This window comes from Xiphophorus hellerii, chromosome 17 (genome assembly GCF_003331165.1).
Source record: "Xiphophorus hellerii strain 12219 chromosome 17, Xiphophorus_hellerii-4.1, whole genome shotgun sequence".
Taxonomy (NCBI): domain Eukaryota; kingdom Metazoa; phylum Chordata; class Actinopteri; order Cyprinodontiformes; family Poeciliidae; genus Xiphophorus; species Xiphophorus hellerii.
This window is the reverse complement of record NC_045688.1, coordinates 17110567-17133546: the sequence shown is the minus strand read 5'-3', so window position 1 is coordinate 17133546 and position 22980 is coordinate 17110567. Positions and strand designations below refer to the sequence as shown.

At 42.9% G+C, this 22980-nt stretch overlaps 1 protein-coding gene across 2 annotated transcripts in view; it reads left to right on the top strand.

The window, feature by feature from the left end:
* Positions 1–22581, top strand: part of arid2 (AT-rich interactive domain 2) — a 32884-nt gene extending 10303 nt beyond the window's left edge. For both annotated transcript variants that reach the window (XM_032589526.1, XM_032589527.1), the window contains 18 exons: positions 5191–5324; positions 9796–10014; positions 10294–10361; positions 11009–11078; positions 12160–12410; positions 12628–12724; positions 12802–13011; positions 13196–13360; positions 14020–14098; positions 14203–14337; positions 14455–14672; positions 15007–17372; positions 18222–18376; positions 18476–18614; positions 18751–18836; positions 18942–19065; positions 19849–19940; positions 20851–22581. In XM_032589526.1, coding sequence (XP_032445417.1) covers positions 5191–5324; positions 9796–10014; positions 10294–10361; positions 11009–11078; positions 12160–12410; positions 12628–12724; positions 12802–13011; positions 13196–13360; positions 14020–14098; positions 14203–14337; positions 14455–14672; positions 15007–17372; positions 18222–18376; positions 18476–18614; positions 18751–18836; positions 18942–19065; positions 19849–19940; positions 20851–20962 — 4720 coding nt within the window. In that variant the 3' untranslated portion in view covers positions 20963–22581. The remainder of the gene's footprint in view (positions 1–5190; positions 5325–9795; positions 10015–10293; positions 10362–11008; positions 11079–12159; positions 12411–12627; positions 12725–12801; positions 13012–13195; positions 13361–14019; positions 14099–14202; positions 14338–14454; positions 14673–15006; positions 17373–18221; positions 18377–18475; positions 18615–18750; positions 18837–18941; positions 19066–19848; positions 19941–20850) is intronic.
* Positions 22582–22980: the final 399 nt, after the last annotated feature.

Genomic DNA, 22980 nt, shown 5'->3' with positions numbered 1-22980 from the left:
AGCGTGTTTTCCAGCTTCTATTTATCTGGACTTTTTGGATCTATTTGTCAAAGCTGTAGAACTCTAGAAGCGTTTTTTTTTCTCATTAGAATGCTTTTCTGTTCATTTGAAGATATTTTTCTGGTAGCATTGCGTCTTCATTCTGCTAATATTGCGACTTTATTCTTGTAATTCAACTAAAAAAAATCTCAGTCTCGTAATCTCTGTCTAAGGATGCACTGATCCAATTTTTCCACTTCTGATGCCAATATCTGAGGTTTAGTATCAGTCAGTACTGATGGCGGAAAAAAGGTGAATTGATTTTTTTTTTTTAAACTTTAAAAACAGACACAAATGTACTGAATTACAATGCATTTGATAACTCTGCACACTTAAATACACCATGCGCTTCACATGCTTCATCAAAAATATAAAAACTGTAATTTGTTCAGTAGGTGCAGTTGGAGTAGAGCAGCTGATGTAGAATAAATTTAGAATAGCTGCATTTCCATTGTGCAAACTGGAACTGTGAAAATTAATTTGCCTATTGGCAACGTCAATTTAGAAAGAAACTCACATTTTTTTATTTAAAAGTGATGAGTAGGTTTTTCAGTCGGTTTATTTCACAGAACTTTAATAAACTGTTTTCCCATCAAACGAGTCACATGATCCCCAACCAGATGATACTATTGGTGGAAAAGACAACAGGAAGTGGCAGGATGATGATGGTGTGGCATGTTTTTTAATTGACTTATTGCATGAACAAACCCATTCATGTAATTTTAATTTTGTTTCCTATTTAATGGAAACACCCCAGTTAAATAAAAACTTTTTTTTTTTACGACATTAGCAGAATATTGACAACGTCTTTCGCACATTTGTCATGAAAATGCATCTACTGCCAAAAACAGGTTGACTACTTTGGTCAAACATCTAAAAAGTAAACGGCAACAGACCTTTCAAATGGTTCAGAAAGTGCAATGAGAAATTATGAGTATAATGTAAAATAAATTCTAAAATATGATGTCGCTCAGAGCACATGGCATAGAATTTACTGAATAGATCAATCAATCAATCAAATTTTATTTGTATAGCACATTTCAGCAGCAAGGCATTTCAAAGTGCTTTACATCATAACAAACACAGAATCACAATGCAATATAGAATCAATCATTAAGTCAAGTTACATCAATAAATTTGTAATTGATTACATTTCAAATACAATTCTAAACAGGTGGGTTTTCAGTTGAGATTTAAAAGAAGTCAGTGTTTCAGCTGTTTTACAGTTTTCTGGAAGTTTGTTCCAAATTCGTGGTGCATAGATGCTGAAAGCTGCTTCTCCTCGTTTGGTTCTGGTTCTGGGGATGCAGAGCAGACCAGAACCGGAAGACCTGAGAGGTCTGGAAGGTTGATACAATAAAAGCAGATCTGCTCTTATGGATTGAGCACATTGTCACTCATAAATGATCTACAATTCTTTTCAATATCTGTACAGATATTGATATTGGATCGCTGCATCTCTGATCCAGTCTGACTCTACATTGCAGAGATGTTAAAAGATGGATCTTTGAGCACTTTTTCGAGCCTGCTTAAAAAACATACACCAATGATCTGCGTCCATGTCCAGTAGGGGGCAAACCGCTCTTTTTCTACACCTCCGTATTTCACAGTGATGGCATCTGGGCTGTTGGCATTCAGGAATGAAAGCCAGAGGATTCCTCTTCCGCTGCGATCCAGATGTGTGTAAGTAACGGCCCTGACAGGGACAGTGTCGCGCTCTGCCTCGGCCAGAGGGAGAGGGCAGAGAACGTCGGTACAGCTCCATCTCTCGCTCGCTCTCTCCTGAACGGTTGTAGTGAAATTCATGCAAACGCTGGCGGTTTGTGCTCTCTGTCGGTTGGTAGACGTCTCTCCCGCAGGAAGAGGCTGCTGCTCTCTTCATGCATGTAGGGGGAGAGGAGAAGGGGAAGTGCCGTCACGTGCAGCTGCACTCAACAACCCTCCCACCCCCCCATCCCGTCCCCCACCCTGCTTTTATCTCAGACAGCGGTTGATGACGATGCAGTCAGCCCTAGCTCTCCCTCTTCTCTCTCTCTCTCTCTCACTCTCTTTCCAAATGATGGCAGAGTGTATTTATAGTCCAGCGTGCCGAGCGGGGGATTACCTCGGTGAACAAGCGGGGGCCTAATTCAGAGGCAGGCACTCGTTCGGTGACTCTCTGCCACACTGCCCAGGTTTTTTTGTGTGTGTGTTCATCGCTACCAGGTATTCATCGAATCGCACGATGCTCTTTTGAGAAACGTTTTCCTCTCGACTTTTTTTTTTTTCCGACTTTTTCAGCGTTTCGGTAACTGCGAATGTGACCGAAACGTCACAAAGAGCTGCGACTTTGGTGGTTCTGTTGAAGAGAGTCCCAGCCCGGCTTTAGGAGCAGCAGCTGCCCGTTAAACCAGCAGAGTGAGACCAGACTCTGCATTGAAAGCAGAGGTGATCAGTTTGTTTGGCAGCAGCAGGGATGTGGGAATAGAACTAGATGGAGCATCAGAACACCTGGGGAAAGATGAGGAGAAAACTTGTTTAGGTGGTCTTGGTCAGTACGGACGACTGTTAAGTTCTTGGATCTCGCTTGATGTTCAGCCCGACTCTGGTTGGTGATGAAGTCATGCGTTTGGATATTTAGAATCTAACTCTGGTTGTTTATTACCCGGACTAGAAAAAGTTGGTTCGGCTTCCGCTGGTTGAAGTTTGAAATGATGTCCCGGTTATTTACATGTTGCCATGAACCGGTTTCAAACATTTAATTCAGAACCATTTCTGGAAGCTAGGGCTGAAGTTGAACTTCTTGGTGACATGTTTTTGGGAGCACCGATTGCAGTTTCATAGCTGATCAGATTGTTCAAAAGTCCTATGTTAGATTTATTTATTTATTTTGTCTAAAAAAACAAGTTGGCAACAGTGACTTGGCAGGCGGGTCTGTTAATCAGCCTTCTTTCACAGCAGAGCAAAAGGAGACATTGGCTGATTTTCAGATCTTTGTAGAATAGTTGAGATCGATTTCATATTTATGTTTCACCCAAAATGAAAGAAATCGAGGCCCGATTTTTGGGAGTTTTTAATCCGATATTGAACGTCGGTTACAAGTCGAGATGCAAGTTGCAAGTCAACGATCAAGTTAATCTAAAGTTGATCAATCAATCAATCAAATTTTATTTGTATAGCACATTTCAGCAGCAAGGCATTTCAAAGTGCTTTGATTGATCTTGTCATATCACTAACAATTAATTGATAAGCGGCGATGTGCTTAAAGAGTTTTTCTCTTCTATAAAAAAAAGCCATAACATCGATGGCTACAATATACTGTATTAAAAGATACAACATTTTTAACATTGTTTTGTGTCAGTTGTGTTGAATCCTTACTTGAAAGTGGTGGTTTTCTGACAATATTAAACTTAAACATGCTCATAAAATATAACAAATCACTTTTTGAATAAATAAAAAAAAATTAAAAAAAGGATGTCCTCCGCTTTTCTGACATATTATCCTTGCTTTTGTAGCAAATCTGTAATATTTGGTTGAGAAGCTGACGCTGCTCTGCCATGCAGCATTATTAAAGTGATAACTAAGAAGCTTGTCAAGTGTTTGCTTGAAAACAGAACCACATAAATTGCATTTTGCATTCCACACCGGATTCCGTTTGGGTAGTTTCTCTTTCAGGTTCCATTATGACCCCGCCATCTTTGTTTCTATATCAACTGGCTCTGCTTAAAGATGACCGGCGGCGGCACTACAACGCCAAAAGAAGGTTTAAGCAAATGTTACTAATCAATTGGAACTCATTTTAATCTAATGAACCATTAATTGATCATTAGAATTAGATTCTTGAGAAGGTAGATCAAAAACCCTCGACTGACTGCAGAAGTCCTGTAGTTCCAGAAGTAGTCCTGGAAGATACCAAAGTGGCTATCAAAGTTGTCTGACTTGAACAGTGTCGTAAGGCTGGTGGTGTTTTCTAAAGGCAGTTGTGGCTCATGGATGTTGGTAAATTGGAGAGGTCTTCCCTTAAGGAATGGGCTGAGAGTTGTCACGTACGCAGCCAGGATGTCTGGAAATCCTGTCGTATCATAGCAACACGGTGCCATGCTAAACTCTAAAGATGATTTTGAAGAAAAGGTTGATTGAGGGGTTAATTCTGAGGCTGCCGTTGGTGTTTTTTTCCTCTTTTTTGGGAAAAAAAAACACTTTCAATTAAGCGTTTTAAGTTCTTGTTTGAATGTTAGTTTAATTGAATAAATTTAACTTGCATCGGGAAGTTGCACACTTTTCTCGACAAGCTGCTTTCAGTTGCTATCAGAACTAAAAGAGAAACTTCTTTGGGGTCCAGCAGCTACTCAGGGTTGAAACAAGAAGCATGTGAATCTGGCTCAGGCGGCGCAGTCTGAAGGGAGGGAGCTGCTGCTAACAATTCTCAAAATAAGAGCTGAGCTAATGTTTCAGCAAACACTGTTAAAGGGGGCAGTATTATGTAAAATTTACTATTTTTTTTTACGTATGTTGTTTCCCCATCAAAATCATATCTGGAGTGTCTCCTTGACTCTTTCATGCATGTTTGAGAAATCCTTTTATCTCCTATGGCAACCATTCAGCTGTGCAAAACGCCTGGATGCACCTAGCTCCGCCTTCAAGGTGCAGTTTCAAAGTTTCCCCTCCTCTGTGACTTAACCACTTCACTCCTTCAGACTAGACAGCAGCAATTAGCAAACACCTGTTGGAACTGTGCATCTGCTGAGGTCAATATAGGAGCTACTTCAGAGTGCGACACTGGTGAACACTTTGTTAGAGGGTTATTAGAGGAGCCATGTTGACTTCCTGAAGGCGGAGCTTCAGAAAGAACAGAAGCTTCTTAAAGAGACAGTCACTGTTTCAAGGCGTTAAATTCCAAAGTCATAATTTTTAAGCCATATTTAAGATCTCTACAGTATTTTTATAGTAACTGTTGACAGTTACTTGATTATGCTATAAAAAAGGCACTATTTGGAGAGAAACCACATACTGCACCTTTAAACCAAAGCAGAGACAACCATAAGGAAACTAGGATTCTGCACATTATTACATTTGGTTAAACAGAAAGTGTTTCAATTAAAGCTGAACACTGGGAGGTTGACTGTGCTCCTCTTAGCTCTCCTCTGACGGATCTCTTTTCCTCTGACACAGATACCTGGAGAAGTACGAGAAGGTCCACCACTTCGGCGAGGACGATGAAGAGGCTCAGCCGGGGAATCCCAAAGCCTTCCTTCCAGTCGGTGCAATCCCCAGCTCCTACAACTACCAGCAGCACGTTGTATCAGGTAAGCAGAGCGTCCCCCGTCTGTCATTTCCTCACCGTCCTCCTGAGCCCCAGCAGCCCCAGTTACCGTCTGAATAGGAGATTCCCATTTGCTGTAACTCTATAACTACGACTCAGACGCTCTCATTTCATGTCGAATTTTTTTTATTATTATTCATTTAATTTAGAAAACATCAAAGCTCTCTCCTCAGTTCTTTTAATCACATGCGTTTTGAAATGTTGTCCCCTCAGCATAAACTGTCTTAGCTTCAGTATTTTTAATTTCCGGATAATCTGCTCTGAACTGATTTTTCATACAGATCCCAAAGGAGCTTTCTTTAATTGCAGCGTGCTAATTTTCACTGTAGGAAAAGATGCATAAATGTCATTTTTGAGCTTTGAAGTGGATTTGATTTACGGCCCAGCCCCCTTTTTTAAGTAGGATACAGAAAGACACCGATGTAAATCTGTCATTATAAAGCAAATGACCCAAATTAATCAGCAATGACACAAAAAACTATTCAAGATTGTAAATGAATAAATTGAAAATAAAGTGAAAATAATTACAATCTTTTGTAAACTGTCCCGTAGTGGCTGTGAAGTAAAGACTCATTTAATAAGGCCAGAATTATTTGGAGTTTTCAACGGGTTTGGTTCATTTGATACAGTGCAGTGAAAATGTAACAGATGTTGCAGTTTTGGTCCAAAAACAGTCTTAAAATAATGTAGATCATTAACTTAACTCCTAGATCTTTGCCAGCATTTCCAACTACAGCATGCTCCACTAAAGGCGACGCAACTGGAGTCAGCTCTGACTCAGTCCATAAGTTGATATCTTGTGGCAAACGGCTCATTTTTAGACCTGAGAAAGTGGTGAAATCGCACCAAACAGTATTGCCTGGTTACACTTTGGAGTGGTGCGTTCATGAATCTGAAATGGATCAGGTTTTTTGAGTTTCTGACTCAGGTTAGGGTAGTTCTGTAGTCCAACGAAAGATGACAGACTGAAGTAGCTTAAGAGAGAGAAATGTGACGTTGAGGATTTTTGATGAATTCACGCAGCATAAAAGTTGGAGAATCTAATTATTTTTAGGGGAGGGTTGGCTGATTTCAGCTGCTGGTCATTTGATTTGACCAGTTGTTGGTGCCACTCAACACTTCATAACCTCATAGAAATGCACTGTAATCTGTTGACTGCAACAAAAACGCACTTCTACGTTAGAATTGTCATTTAAAATAAATCAAATACTGCATTTCTGCATTAGCAGTCTGAATAACACATACAAATGGGTCTGTGGTGTCATTTAGCAGAACACACAAACCATTTTAATTTGCCTAAGGAATGCTTTCATCATTCCAATATTGAAAGTCGTTATTGTTCAGTTATTTAGTCAGTATTGACATGAAGATCAGTTTCTAAGTGTGGGATCGCCTTGCATTTACGGCAGAAAATAAAAGTACTTCGCCGTCTACTTTAAAGCCATTCTATTCTGCTGTTTGTTCACTTTTCCAGCACTGATTCATTCAGTTCTCTTCACCGTACTGCTGTGTTTTCACCAAGGTTATCAGGATACCCTCCCCAACCCCTTCCCTCACCACATGAATGCATCAAGTGTCCGTTTTCTCCAGCAGGAGTTCAGCTGTTTTCATGAGGAAAAACCAGCTCAGAGGATTTAAAACTGGATGCCAGTGTGGAGTCCACTGAAGCCGGCGGTTCTGTGTTCCTTATCTGGGCTCCGGCTCTGTGAATGCGAGCCATCCCGTCGCCACACAGGGTTGTAGTGTCGGCCGGTGGGGCTGCTCTCTCAGATAATTGACTTTCCTGACAGCGGTTATTGATGAAGGGAAGAAGGACGCACTTGTTGTTGGTTTTCCTTCCACCTCGGTTCAGATTAGTCTCCAGCCTTTTTAGTCTGAGACTCGTTTTTTTTCTTACTCCTTCTTTCTTTCTTTCTTTTTCTTCTGCTCAGCTAATTGACTCCAAAACACGATCACTGTGGGAAATCCAGTTTATTGAAAATGCAGAAACAAAAGCTAGTCATAGTTTTCACTATAGCACATTGATCTGATTATTAGACCAGTCTATTATTAGTCTTTGAAGCTTTAAACCAATCAGCAGCCACACAAAGATTAATAATTAACTGATGAAAATGAAGCAAAACTTTATTCAAACTGCATCACTAATTCATAAACACATTCTCTTTCAACATTTACTATACACCAGTTGTAAAATATATTTTCTCGGCCATATGCATTAAATTAACAATCTAAGTTGCAAACAACATATTGTTTTGAATTGATTTGTTTTAGACCGTTTTTTTTCCCCACTCACTCATCCAAACTGTTCCAGTTTTACTACATGCACTGAAATACACATCTGTTGTTTTTAAATCATATTTCCTTCTGTGGTTTTTATGTCTTGAGCTCAAAACAAAGAACATTTGTAAATGGTCAATAACCTCTTTAGCGTTTTAAGATACTTGAATGAATAAACAACTTATTCATATGTTCTCTAGCATTCAGTTTTTATAAAATTCTCACCTCTTTTGTGTCACGAACATAAAGCTGGGTTTTATATATATGTTGCCCCATACATCGATACAGATGTGTAGCAATGAATGAATAATATAATGCGTGGGGTTTTGATAGGTTTAAAACGTTTTATGTATTTTATGAGCTTTCCAGTTCTTCGTGATCAGCAACAGCCCCTAAAAATGTAACTCCATGTACTTTTTCCATTAGATGATTATCTATTGTTCTGTTGCTAGAAATCGTACGTTTTCATCCCAGCTTATTGAAGGTTTATTGTATTAAACCGCTGTATTTAAGTTTGACATATGACAAACCATAGTTCCTATGATGGCTTTAAAATCATTTCAAGAACGGATTTTTTATAATCTTTGGATTAATTATAACATTTTATAGACTCCACAAATCTCTATAATGTACAAAACAAAAAGCTGTGGTCCTAGCACTGAACCTTGGGGAACTCCAGATCTGTTTTTGTCCTTTCCTAGCTGTACGAGTTGTTTTTTTAGAAGAGAAGTTATAATCAAATGAGGGCTGATTGCAGTCAGTATTGTCATTTAAAATGGTCAACATTAAGATTGCAAAGTTATGTTTTCCAAAATCATCTTTATTTTTGCAGTTTGCCCATTTCATTTTGGCCATCTCTATAGCAACGGCCTCTTAGTCTTCTTAGGTGCACCGACAACAAAGTGCCGAGTCGGCTACAACATCATTATTGTCATGTGTGCTTCAGTTTAAAAAAAAAAAAGCGATTAGTAGTAGTCTACTACCATCATCCAGTGCAGCTGGGTTACCATGGAGACTGAACGCAGGCTAGTGGGTATTTCCATTCCCTTCAGATGACAACAAGTTCTCTGCAAAGTTTGTGAAGTATTCATTTAACTGCTACAATTTGTGTAAAGACCCATTTGTAGTTTTATGTCTCCCAGGAGATGTTTACAGATCTTTCTGCAAACCTTGTAAATTGTGTTTTTAGCGGCTTACATGATGCTTGGTTCTGCAAATGCGGCCTATAAAACCTGATTGCTGCTGGAAGGTTTTCTGAGCTGAGCTGACAAAAAAAAAAGAGCAGATTTTTATTTTTTTGGAAGATAAAACCCCAGAGGAAGGTTGTGTTTAGAGATAAGGCAGGAAGAGGCTGTGGAAGTGATGAAATGAAGCGGTTTCTCCCAGACTGAAGTTGTATCATATCTAATGTAGGAGAAACTGACCTGAACGATATTTGTGAGCACAAAACATTTTAGGGCTGGAAATACAGTAGGTAAGACCCCGCACCAAACCAAAGGAGCCGTTGTCTGAAAAAACTGAGAGACGGACACACACACACACACACACACACAGAAGGATGGAGGAAAATCGAGCAAGAATAGAGGGAAGAATCTCACATTTCTTGACAGATTGTGCTTTGTAACACTGGATCATCTCTATTTAAGATTTCTTAAACGATAACATGTTGAGGATGTCTCACACTGTAAAAATGTCGGTTTAGATTATGAGCAGCTCAGTAGATTGAACACTTTTAAAACAGAGTTCCTATTCTGCATGGAAAAAGTATGGAAAAGCAAAATGGAGTGAGGACAATATGCATTTCCAGATTATGTTCCCTTTCATATTGTCCTAACGTTGTGTCCGTCCATCGGTCAGTCTGCTGGTAATCCATCAATCCATCTATTCATTCATGTTTCGTCCATCCTTCTGATTTATCCATCAGTCCATCCATCCATTCATCCGTACAGCCATTCATATTTCCGTCTATCCATCCATACATCCGTCTGTTCCTCCCTCCATTCATCCATCCCTATGCCTCTCAGTCAGTTGGTCCATTTATCCATCCATGTCCCCATTTATCATTTTTGTGACATTTCTTGCTGTTGTGTACCTGTAGAAAACCTTGGGTGTGATCTTCAGGCCTTCATTGCTCTTCCATGTAGCCTGATGCATTTCCTCCGTTCTTTTTCTTCCAGACTATCTCCGCCAAAGTTATGGGCTGTCTACGGACTTCACCCAGCCGTGCGACTACAACAAACTGGTGCTCTCGCTGCTCTCGGGCCTACCCAACGAAGTGGACTTTGCCGTTAACGTTTGCACGCTGCTCTCCAACGAGAGCAAGCACGCCATGCAGCTGGACAAGGACCCCAAGCTGGTCACGTTGCTGCTGGCCCACACCGGCGTCTTCGACGACTGTAAGCCCCCCACATACAACACTTCAACTTTCATTTGATCGTAGTAGTTTGCTTTTACCGTTTGGGATTATATCAGTCAAGAAAATGACTGATTTAGATGTCGGGTATCCTGAAGGAACGCCACCCAGCTGCTTTCTTCTCTCTGTCCTTTGTTTTCCCATCACTGTTGGTCTCTTTAGCACCTCCCAAGTTCTCTAGTCAAGGAGCCATTGAAGGGCGATAACAGTAACTAAGCTAAGCATTGGCTCTCCCTCTAACCCTTTTTATGTCCTTTTCCAGCTCTAGGCAACTTCTCTGCGGTGTTTGGGACAGACTGGAAGGAGAAAACCTCGCGCGACTTTGTTAGGGTAAAGTTTCCTCTCACCTCCTTTGAGCTGGTCTTTAAGTTGGAATGTCTAATAAATAAAAGTCAAATTTCCATCAGCAACTAAGCTAACCCACTACACTAATGTTCAAAGATTCTTTTTTTTTTTTTACTTGAGCAGCTAACAAACATCTGGAATAAGGTGCTCTTATTTAACTGAGGCATTTATCTAATATTAGGTCCTCTAAGTGAGAAGATTTATTAGGGCATTACTAAACGAGGATGTCCAGGTTTTTATTGCTCCAAAGTCATTAAGTATTGATGCTGTAAAATCAGCTTATACGAGCATTCTTCTGGTTTGAATCAGTAATCTCACCTTATGCCCACGATCTGGTGAATCGTAAAAGTTAGATTTGAATGAAGTGGAAAAATTACCTCCTACTGCGTTGTGGTGAACCTATTCCTGTTGGTTTTGATGAAGACCTTCAGTCTGCTGCTGGTTTTAATTATGTGCCACACTTTTTTTTTCTTTTCCTTTTTTTTTTTATGTTGGTCAGACAGTGAGTAATGCCGACTCATTTCCCTGATCGTCGTTTTGTTTGTAGTCCCACTTCGGAAGCTGATCTCACTACGGAGTGGATCGTGGATCCTGTTAGCTCAGTGTTTTGACGCCATGTTGTTCCTTCACAGTTCTGGAAGGAGGTGGTGGAGGACACCGAGGTCAGAGAGCTGATCTGGGACAAGAGCAGCTCAGCACAAGGTGAAACATTTTGGATGAGAGTTGTGTGACCAATTTCCAATCTACAACTAAATTGTAATTTATCTTTAAAAATAATGCAAATATATAATTTTTTTTAAAATATGTGGTATAGACTACTTTTTTTGTCTCGAAATAAAGAGGCGTCTGTTTCATAAGACGCCTGCATTTAGAATATTTGTACACAACACCTGTGACTGGTAATAAGTGTTTTATATTGAAAGGTAGGTGCTTGAATTACGATTGTACTAGAATTTTAAAGCAAATAGAAATTAGCAATTGACATTAGCATCATATATTAGCTATTAGCTTAGTTTGAACAGCTGGCATTACTAAAACCACTGCCAGCTTGTATTTTCTGGAATTCTCTGACTTTTTGTCAGCAGTATCATCTCAATAAATGTATTTTCCATGAGGTTAAAACAAGACAGAAACAACAGAAGTTGGACATATTTTTAATGAATAAATTGTAAAAAAAAAACAAAACCATCCTTTCAAAGGATGAAAAATTCCCAGGAAGACGTCATTCAGTGAATGAATGAATAAAAATAAAGTCAGAATATTACAGAGAATGAACCTGCAGGGAGTAGTTGTAGTGTTACCAGATTAAAGTTGTAATAATATGACGATAAGTCATAGTAATGAGAATAAAGTCATGAAGTCATAGTCCTGTATTATGACTGCTCTTTTAATTTTGAGTTTATATTCTTAGCATGAGCCTAATACTGTCGTAAAAATGTTATAGACAGTAAGGTGTTTGTTTTTTTCTTGAATCTCTGTCTCTGAATTCATTTTCAATGGTGATTGGTGATGGCATAAAATATTGAGACTTAATTCAGTAGCAACTTCCACACTGAAGAGTTTTCATGTTAGTGTGACTTAATAATATGCGAGTGGTACATTCACTGAGTGTAAAAAGACTGGATTTTTGAGATTCAAACTGGTTAGGACCAGTGAAACTGAAAATCTACAACTTCTCCTGCCAATTTCTCATTAAATCTAGTCCTAAAACTAGATTTTAAGTCCTACAGTCCAACCTCTCGGCTTAGTCTGACCGACCCTTCCCTTTCTGCTCCGACCACAGATGGTACGTTCCGGGAGGACCACTGGCAGAGTCTCTTCCACCCGCCGCGGAACCCAGGCACCAGTGACATGGAGGCCCAGCGGGTGCTGCAGGTCGCCGTCATCCTGCGAAACCTCTCCTTCGAGGAGGCCAACGTCAAGCTGCTGGCGGCCAACCGAACGTGCCTGCGCTTCCTTTTGCTCTGCGCCCACTGTAACCTCATCTCACTCCGACAGCTCGGGCTCGACACGCTGGGCAACGTGGCTGCTGAGGTGGGTCATCAGTTTGTGTATCGACTACAGATCAACCAGATGAAATCCTCAGTTTGTGTTCTCAACGTTTATCTCTTTGAGAAAGTTACTGGTTTAGTTCCTGCTTCACCAAGCTGGCGTGTGCAACGCTAATGTGGTTAGCTTAGCTTCATCAGGATTTAATAAGACGGCTGCATAAAGACTCTAAAGAATCGTCTTTTTTTTTTTTATCTCTCAGCTCCAACTGGATCCCGTCGATTTTCGGACGACGCACCTGATCTTTCACACCATCACCAAATGCTTGATGTCCAGGGACAGGTTCCTCAAAATGAGAGGTGGGTCTAGTCAAAGCGTAGGCAGGAAACGCCTGCGGTTTTGAGAGCTTCTAAAAAGTTTCTGTGTTTCTGTGTAGCTATGGAGATCCTGGGTAACCTGAGCAAAGCGGACGATAACGGCGTATTGATCTGCGAGTATGTGGACCAGGAGTCGTACAGGGAGGTGATCATGCTGCTCACTCTGCCGGACCTCATGCTCCTCATGGCCTCCTTGGAGGTTCTGTACCTGCTGGCCCAACTGGGAGAGATTCCTTGCAGCAAGATCGCGTCGGTTGACCACAGCATAGGTACAAGTTCACTGAAAGCCTCAATCAAAGAGATTTTCCCCTAATAAATGATTGAAAAACAGAAGTTTTGCTTTGTCTAATCTAAAAATTAGTTTGAAACATTCAATTTCTTCACAGCGCTATGCCGTAGTAGTACGGTTAAGTTCACCGTCGAGTCTGCTTTGTCTTCCTTGTCCCGGCTCAGACCTGTTGGTGCGGTTGGTGTCGGTAGACCTCCACACGTTCGGGCCCGACGCCCTGACGGCAGTGCGGTTGATCGAGCACCAGGCCAATGCCGAGCAGGCTGCCGAGGTCCGACCGCAGCTGGTGGAGCAGGTACCTGCAGCGGTGCAGGGGGCGACGGCACCGGGTAAGGGCTCCTCAGAGACGCTTCAAGCTTTTTAACTTCCTTTTACTCTGTTAGACGGTAGATGTTAGGGAAAAAAAATCTCTGAAAGTTGGAAAAGAACGATTCCTCACCTTCCAGAAAGACGACGCCCAAAACCATAAAATCAAAGCTACAGTGGAATAGTGAAAACCAGAGCATATTCATGTGTTAGAAAGGACTCAGCCAAAGTCTGGACCTAAATCGAATTTAAATCTGTTGCAAGACTTTAAATAGAAATGCAAACCACATTTCTTGGATTTTAATTGTGCAAGAAATTTGAAAGCTTCCATTTCAGAATTTTGCTTCACCTTGTGTCAAACTATGAGGAAAATACATTGAAGTGACAGGAAAAAGTTCAAGGTATTGAAGTACTTCCTGCTCTGGACATATGTGTAAGTTATTCTTCCAAAGTTCCTTAGAACTGTCGTTGTTACATAAAAATGCTGTTGCAGTTGCTTTCCTTCAAATCAGTCAAAATCAGCCAGTCTTGAACCAAAGTGAATAACAATAATTAAGAGACTCCTGGCTTCTGCACATGGTTCTTTATTAGTTTGCTGACATCTAGTGGGTATCTATGTAGCACTACAGTTGAATGAAATTTGTGACAAACCCTTTGTAATGCTTTCATAATGTCTCCTTAGTAACAAGAGTCCCTGTTCAGTCCAACGTACCACCACCTGGTATCGTCGAACTAGATGGGGAGAAGTTTACGCTGCAGTGGTGAGATTTGGTTTTTTACATCTATGTTGATCTTTGTAGGTAAAACGAATTTTTTTCTAATTTCTGGTAACTTTAAAACCTGTTCATTGGTTTCTTTCTAACAGGCTGAACGCACACTTTGAGACGAACCCCGAGGGCTCGGTTTCACGATCCGAAATGTACTCCGAGTACCTGGCTACATGCAGCAAAATGGGACGCGGCAACATCTTGAACTCCACCGGCTTCCTAAAATGCCTGCGGTATGTACAGAGCGCACACGACTCAATCAAGTTAGTTTAGCTGCTGGGCAAGATTGGTAGATAAATCCCAGAAGTGGGCTTATATATGTAGAATCACAAGGTCTCTCTTCTGCACAGGACGGTGTTCCCCAACCACACTATGAGGCGGCAAGACGAGGCAAAAGCGAGCAACCCGCTTCAGATCCTCCTGGTGGGAATAAGGCGAAGAGCGATCCCTCTCCCCATCCAGCTGTACTACCAGCAAACCCAGCAGCAACACCAGAACCCGGCCGCAGCTCCTCCACCTCCAGTAGCTCGACACGAAGCACCTGGAGATCCTCAAGCTCCACCACCAGGTACATCTGGTTTTTGTTTTCTTAGAAACAGGCGCTCTGGTCAGATGAACATTTTGGTCTCCAAGCAAAATGCTTTGTATTGAAGGAAACTGCGGCTAGGAATGGACCGATATGAAAATTTGGGCTGATATCAATATTTGATATTAATATTGCTGTTGCGGCTGGTAACCTATATTTACCAATATTATACATATTTCACTACTGGGAGATGGAATTTTAATGGGAAGCTTGTTTTACTCGCCTTTTGTAGAAGATGGTACTACTCTACACAGAAGTTTCTGAAACATTGTATCAATCTGTATATTAATAAATATTCATGTTGTTGTGTTACCAGGGTTACCGCCAGGACATCCTAATCCTGGACCACAGTTCGTGCGGTCCCTAGGTGTCTCTAATAGCGCCCCACCCATGGCCTCGCCCGCACAGGAAAGTTCTCGTGTAAACCACCCAGCTGTTCCCCGTCACCCTGGTCCCCCACAGGCGTCGCCACAGTTACCCCCAACCCTGGTCCGAACAGCTCCAGGGGTACAGATCACAACGTCCGCTGTGGCCGCCCAGAATCACAGCCCACAGAACCCGGCGCCCCCTCCCGTGCCTCAGCAGCAGCACTCTCCCATGCTCCCCACAGGAGCTCCCGTCACGCTATTTCAGCCAGTACCACAAGGCCACATCCTCACCGCCCGGGTACAAGGTGTGTGCTCCCAGGTCACCCAGCAACCACCTCTGCCTCAAACCCTCCCCGTCTCTGGGCCTCAGGGTGGAGCCCCCCAGGTTGACGCCCAGTGTACTGCTACGGTTTCAGGACCCCCTTCCATCCAGGTGGGAGGCAGCCAGGCTGTAGGGATAATGGGCGTGGCCAACTCCCAAGGTTCTCGCGTAACATTTCAAAATATTGCTCCCAAACCAGCACCAAACCAGTCAGGTGGGCCAACAGCCACGTTAGCCCCTCCCAACCAGCAGCCTCAGCCTCAACAGAGCGTAGTAATAGTCAGTCCCAATCCCCAGCAGAATGCAGCCTACACCCCAGCCATACACCAGATCGTTCTTGCCAACCCCTCCTCCATTCCCGGTGCCCAGACTGTCCAGATAGCGGGGCAGCCCGGAGCTGCTTCCAGTCCCTGCTCACCTGCTGCCTCTCACTCAAATACCCAGGTCCAGTCCAATCAAGCTGTCAACCACGCACTGTCCACGATACGGCAACAGCAGCAGCAGCCGCCGCCTCCTCTCCAAATCATATCCCAAACTCCTCCCACTCAACCTACCTCCACTGAATCCAGCTTGATCAAACAGCTACTGCTTCCAAAGCGAGGGCCTTCTACCCCGGGAGGGAAGTTGATCCTGCCCGCCCCACAGGTCCCCCTTCCGAACAACACGATAGCCCCCAACCCACAGGTCATCTACCAGAACCCCTCTCCTCAGCCGGTCAGCGTCCAGCTGGTCCCTGGCCAGCTTCCTGCTGCAGGTGCCCCGCCCCTCCAGGCGGTCCAGCTGCTGCCAGGGCAGCTCATCTCCACCAGTACGCCGGGCGGAGCTGCCATCATCCAGGCCCCCACAGCAGCCGGACAAGTCACGTTCACCGTGGTCCCCAACACTGGCTTCACCACCTCTGCTGCTGCCGTCGCCGCCGTCAGCCAGGGCGCTGTGGCTCCGGGTGTCCCGCCACCGCCGTTTTCTACTGGAACAGTCCCCCATCACGTCTCGACAGGCGCACCGCTCCCACCGCCACTGCCGGCTCCCCTCAGAGGAGACAAGATCATTTGTCAGAAGGAGGAAGAGGCCAAGGACGCCACAGGGCTGCATATCCACGAAAGGAAGATAGAGGTGATGGAGAACTCTTCGTTGGCAGAAGGAGACCCTTCGAACAACAAAACAAGGAACGGGGACGTCGCAGCAGGTGCCAAGCTACTAAACGGTGGGAAGTGCGTGGAGCCAAATCTACCTCCATATCACTCAGGGAACAGCCAGGGAGTACTCAACGGCCCGGTAACGGAGAGCCTCTCCTCCAACGGGAAGCAGGCTTTCTCTCCAGGCCCAAACGCCCCTCTCGAGGGCAACGCCGACCCCAAAAAGACCCTGGTCAACGGGGTGTGTGACTTTGAGCGGGGCGATAGCGGTGGCAACTTTAACAAAAACATTCCAAATCACATTGCTTCCAAACAGTACTTGGGGAACGGGGAGGTGGGCGCCTCTGAAAAGACTTCAGATCAGAGTCTGCCTAGTCCGCCCCCTCCCCAGCAGGACACTGCCAAAGCCCAGCAGGCCGAGCGCCTGGCCAACGGACCCCAGGCTGCAGCTCACCGGCCGCCCTCGGAACTAACCAACGGACCTCTGGGGCTGGCGCTGGGGCACGGCACGCCTGTGCTCAGACAGCAACTGCTCCCCAACTCCTCGCTGCCCTGTGCCGTCACTTCGCAGAATCCCGCCGCCTCTCCGGCGAACGGCGTGGCCTCAGAGCCCCGGGGCCTCAAGAGGCCCGCCGAGAACGACGAGCGTGGCCCGACTGCGGTGGCGACTTCCTCCGGGATCCCCAGCAAGGTGGGAGTTCGGATCATCACCATCAGCGACCCCAACAACGCCGGCAGCAGCGCCACCATGGTGGCGGTGCCGGCAGGAACGGACCCAAGCACAGTAGCCAAAGTAGCAATAGAGAACGCCGCTCAGCAGAGGAACTGCTCGCCTACACAAGCAGCTGGCGCCACGGTGAGTCACTCTGGGGTTTCCTCCACGTAAACCACATTTCTGCACATGCTCTCCTCCTAATGGGACTTGATGCTTGGTCTACCGCATGATTTAGACTTTTGATGACAGTAAGTTCTGGAAAAGGAGAATCACTGACATAGATCCTGTGTGCAACATGAGTATTTAGCAGAACTTTGGTTTTTTTCTGAATTGAATCTATTCAGTAAAATTCAAACCGTCTTTTGGTGGAGATTTTTGTTGTTGTTATATTTAGTGAAGTTTTGAGATTAATCAAAAGGTTATATAGATGGCCACTTTGCAGATGTCTAGTATAGATTTAGTTTTAGAAACTGCATCTGTGGATCCGTTTTTCTATTTTCTGTTGGTTTTGTTAAGAAATATGCTCAAACAGTTACACCTGTTTTGTCGCCTCCTACTGGTGTGGAAAAGGTTTTTGATTGAAATCCTATTCGAAATATTCAAAATGTAGAAATTGTCACGTTGCAACTTTAATTAAGGTTCCAATGCCATCTATGACATTTACTATATTTAAAATTTGACTTGCTAAATTACTGGCATTTTTCCTGTAAATGTACTTTGAGTTTAGAGTATTCTCAGCGGGGCTGTTGTTGGGTAAATTCTCGAATATCTAAAAGTTTGGAGGTAAAGAAGGTGAGTCCAGTCAAGACCATGTGGCTCTCACTGATACCCACCTCCTACAGCGAAGCAGCTGAGTGAACAACCTTTGCCAAGAGAAAGGCCTGGGTTACATCTCAGCCAACATATTGGTCCTAATCCTGATCTCACGCCTTTGTCCGACGAAGCCGTTTGTCCGTCGTCCTTGTTTCTAAAAGCACGTCTCCTCTCCAGCCGACTGCCACCCCGCCCCCAGCTCCCTCCTCGCAGCCGGCAGCAGCAGCCAACCACAGTCCGCACCTCCCAGCGCAGCAGACCCCCACGTCGCCGACGGAACCGGGCAGGAAAGCAGGGCAGCACTTCAAGTGTCTGTGGCAGTCGTGTAAACGGTACAGCGCCCCCTTCAGCTTCACTTTTCACCTCCTGTGTGATCATTTCAGCCACGTCTTTGTAAAAACTCTCATGTTTTTTTGGGGGGGGGTTTCCAGGTGGTTCGAAACGCCGTCTCAAGTGTTTTACCACGCAGCAACGCAACACGGAGGAAAAGAAGTGTATGGAGGGCATTGTCTGTGGGAGGGATGTGAACCTTTCCCCCGGCAGAGACTGTCCTTCATCACACATCTGCAGGTAAAATCCCGTCATCGGCCAGATGAAAAACAATTTTTATTCTCCAATGTTGACCGTGTTATATTACTGCCTTGACATATAAAAAAAAACAGCATTTAACGTTGTTGTGTGAACCGCGTCTGCTCTGCTTCCCCAGGACAAACACTGCTCCAGAGAGGCTTTGCTGGCTGGACTCAAACTAGAGGAGCAGCAAGCACAAAGTCCCAATCAGACATCTTCCCAGTGCGTGCAACTTCCTGTCTGACGCAACTCGTAACTTGAATCAAAACCATCCACGTTTATCAAAAATCAGCTCTGCTAACAACGGTTTGTGTTTGCTCTGTGAAGGACTCCGCCAGCGGCAGGCAGCACTCCGGCACAACGAGCACCGAAAGCAATCGTCAATCATCCGAGCGCAGCTCTCATGGCCCTACGTAGAGGTTCTCGAAACTTGGTCTTCAGGGACTTCACAGTGAGTACGACCAGGCTCACACACGGTTTAAAGACTGTTATTATTCATATTTTTACTCATGATGGAATTTACAATACTTTATTTCACTTCTTCTTTTTTTTTTTTAAAGTGTCAGTTTTGTCTTATTCAGGGTTCATACGGGTTCTTGAAATCCTTGTAAAAGCTTTAAATGCAATAGGTGGTTTGGAAAGTGTTTCATATTCAAACTGCAGTTTTGTAATAAAGCGCAGTCTAAAACTTGATTAAAAGAATACATTAGAATATTTTTCACTTTCTGAAGTTAAATCAAACCAAATTTCTCTTGTTTTTTGTCAGTTAGAGTTACCAAAATGTCAAAACATTTTTTTATTTTCACTTTTTGGTTTACCATATCTCTGTTGTCAAATGTAGCATACCACCACAAGATATTATTAATAACGGTAATAAAAGATATCATAAAATAGTTATTTGAAAATGTCGTCTTTAGATCATTTGTATTGTTTTTTTTTTGTCTCCTAAGTGTGGTGCTGGAAAAGTTTTAAAATTTCCCTTGAAAGTGCTTGAATTTCACTGTGGGGAAAACTCAACAAACCTTTTAATAGATTATATTAGACTTGTTGACTTCGTGGGTGTCACTTCTGCTTGTTGAAGGCAATCAGAAAACCAAAAGCAAATAAAATTTCAGTATGCAGAGACATTATAGAAGAGGGGGGGAAAAAGCATGGATGATGTAGAAGGCGAATGAGCTTCTCATTAAGATAACCTGCTGAGTAAAGTGATGTTTGTATTTCGTGTTTTCTGTAGGACGAGAAGGAGGGACCGGTGACCAAACACATACGACTAACTGCTGCCTTAACTTTAAAGAACATCGCCAAGCACTCTGACTGTGGTCGCATGTAAGTGTCTTGCTTGACTGAAGGACGTTTGAATCCACACTGTGGTGATGTAATTAAGCCTTCTTCAAGATAATTAAATCTACAAAATACAGCTGTGGCAACATTGTTTGGTAAACCCTGGTAAAAATGAATATACAGCCTTAAAATATCATCTATTTTATTGTTTTTTCACAAGGATTAGTTATTGGTGCCTCTATATGCCTCTGGAATAAATGTAATTAAGCATCTTTTATTTCTTATTTTTAGAAGATTTTTATCAGTAATCCATGACTTCTGAGTCCCTTTGGTATGAACATGATGTAATATGTTCAGCTCTTGAAGGCGGGAACCCATAATTAAGTTTCCACTACACACACTGAGCAGGATGGGGAGGGAGAACTACCATGAAGAGAGGCGTCTTGGGCTTTACTAAGTCTCCATAACAACAAGGCTCCACCCACTTTAGCAAATGGATTGCCACATGTAAACAGGTGGAATTTACTAAACTACTGGGACTTTACTGTAACTGAGTACGTCGGTCTAAATAGACAAAGATTGAGTTTTTTGAATAGAAATACTTTAGTTGAAAAAGCACCTGATGCCTAGTGTTCTGTATGATGGAGGATTTCTGAGGCTCTGGAACCTTTTTTTTTTTTCTTCCAAAGGCTCTGAATTATAAAGTCTTTGAAACACCTGGAGTCTTTTTTTCTTAATCTGCTGATTGTCTCTATATATATTATATATATATATATAGAATGTTTTTTTACTTGTCTTCTCATTTTACTTTAAATGTGTTGTTAGCAGAGGTGTCAGTAAATGTAGCCAGCACTGTAGGAAAAATCTGAATTCCCACCTTTCAGATTTTAATTATGCAGGTTTCATGTGATGTTTTGCTGATGTTTATAGATTTTTTTTCTTTTTCGTCCCTCAGGTTGGTAAAAAGGCACGAGACGCACCTCTCTGTGCTCGCTTTAAGTAATATGGAGGTCTCCACCACGCTCGCCAAATGCCTTTATGAACTCACGCGCTCGCTTCAGGCTTAACGCCAAAAGGACGACCACCTACCATCCTCCAGCCCTCGCTCCTGCGAAGGCTCTGGCGAGCCGTAGCCGGTCCACCACGGGTGGAGGGACTCGCGGGGAGCGGAGGAGGAGGGAACCAGGACGAAGTTCTGCCGCTTCCACCTCCACCCCTAAAACTCTGTTTGATCCTTCACCTACTTCCTCGCTCGCCAGCCTTGGTCCAACCGCCTGCCCACTACATCACACACAGGGGAAAAACGAAAAGAGGGGGGAAAAAAGAAGAAAAAAAAAGAAACTGCCTTTGGGGATCTTCCACCAGCTGCCCACCAGGGGGAGCTCCTTGAGACTGCTTCCCCAAGGGACTCCACTGACAAAACCCCCCCCCAAACATGAGCACATTTTTGTTTCAGTGTAGTCGTTTCTTTCCTCCTGTTTTTTTGGTGATCCCGTAAACAGGAGTGTGCTTAAGTTCTAGGGTGACGAGTGTGAGTGGGCGGGGCCGCGAAGGGGGCGGGGCTACTGAAGGTTTCTCACAGGGTTGGGCGGAAGGACGACTCGGCCGGCGACTGGAGCAGAGAAAATTTTTCTTTAGAAACTCGGTAGCTTGGTTTTCTTACTTGAGTCAATATATTTTCACTTATTTATTATTGAAATGAATACCATTACAATTAATAAAAAGAAAAAAAAAAAAAGAATCTTGTAAATATGTTGTGAATATATATAAAGAAGATCCTTTGATGCCGATGCAGCCACTGGAGAACACACTCTGTGGGGTAATAGAAGCATTACTTTGACAGGATTTAATAAAGTAGTATGTTTGTTTGTTTTTGTTATTTTGCTCCTTTTTTTTAAATGATCCTTGGTCACTTGTATCTAATGTGATTCTATACTCAGCAGTGGATGAATGTACTTAAAAACTTGTAAATAATTCTGCAAAGGTACTGATGCTGTAAAGCTTAGGGATGGGGTTAAAAGCAGTTTTTTGTGGAACTGTGACATTTTTTGTATTATAATACCTTGTAGAACTCATTTTGCTGGCTGAAAGAGTATGGAATAATATATCTCATGTCATTTTGTAGAAGAAAAAAAAATATTGAAGGTATTCTCTTCCCTTAATCCCCCTCCCCCACACGTTCCTCCCCTCAACACGTGCGCACACACACACACACACACACACACACACACACACAAGGAACATATAATCCACTGTAAGCGTTTTTTGTCATCGTACGGGCACGGTGCGCGTACCAAAAATTTTTTTTGTATTTGTAAATTGGTTTAAATACATGGAGTTTTTATACAGGTTTTCTCCTGTGTTCTTTGCTTTACGTGCAGGTATGATATTTTCTTCACTACTTTTTTCTATCTTAATATAGTGTGGAGTTTTATTGTACTATTTTTTCATTCTTACTACCATGCCACATTCCGGCTCACGTCCTCAGACTGTCCTCTCTACCGTGTGTTGTGTAACATTTGACTGCCTGTCGTATTAGCATCTGACCGGGGCGACCCCAACCATCTTCATTTCTGCGGTGTCAGTAGGATGTGTGACTATACATAGACCTAACAGTCTGTTAGAGATTGGCTTTATTTACTTTGGTGACTGTTTATAGTTTTTAAATAAAACACTGAACATTTTTTGCCTGGGTCTTTGCTCATTTTTTTTCCGCTTTCTTTTGTCCGTTTAGCAAAGGAGAGACAGTTGATTATAGCATGAAGAGGGTATTTTTACATACAGCCAAGTTTAGCGTAACTTATTTCCTTTTAATAAATGGAGTAGTCTAAAAGCAGCTTTTTATATTAGCTTTACAGTGCCTGACTTAAATATTGTTTTATTTTTAAATAACACCACTGATAGCATGTGTTGAGGAATCTTTCCCTTGTTCAAGGTGTTATTCTTTTAGTACACCTACACTTGTTACAGATTCTCACTGTATACTTAGCGCTAGCACTGATAAAGCTGCGTAAAAAGCTTTAAGGAAACGATCCCACTTGATATTAAGTCTACAAATGTACATTTAAGTGAAGGAGAAAAAAGT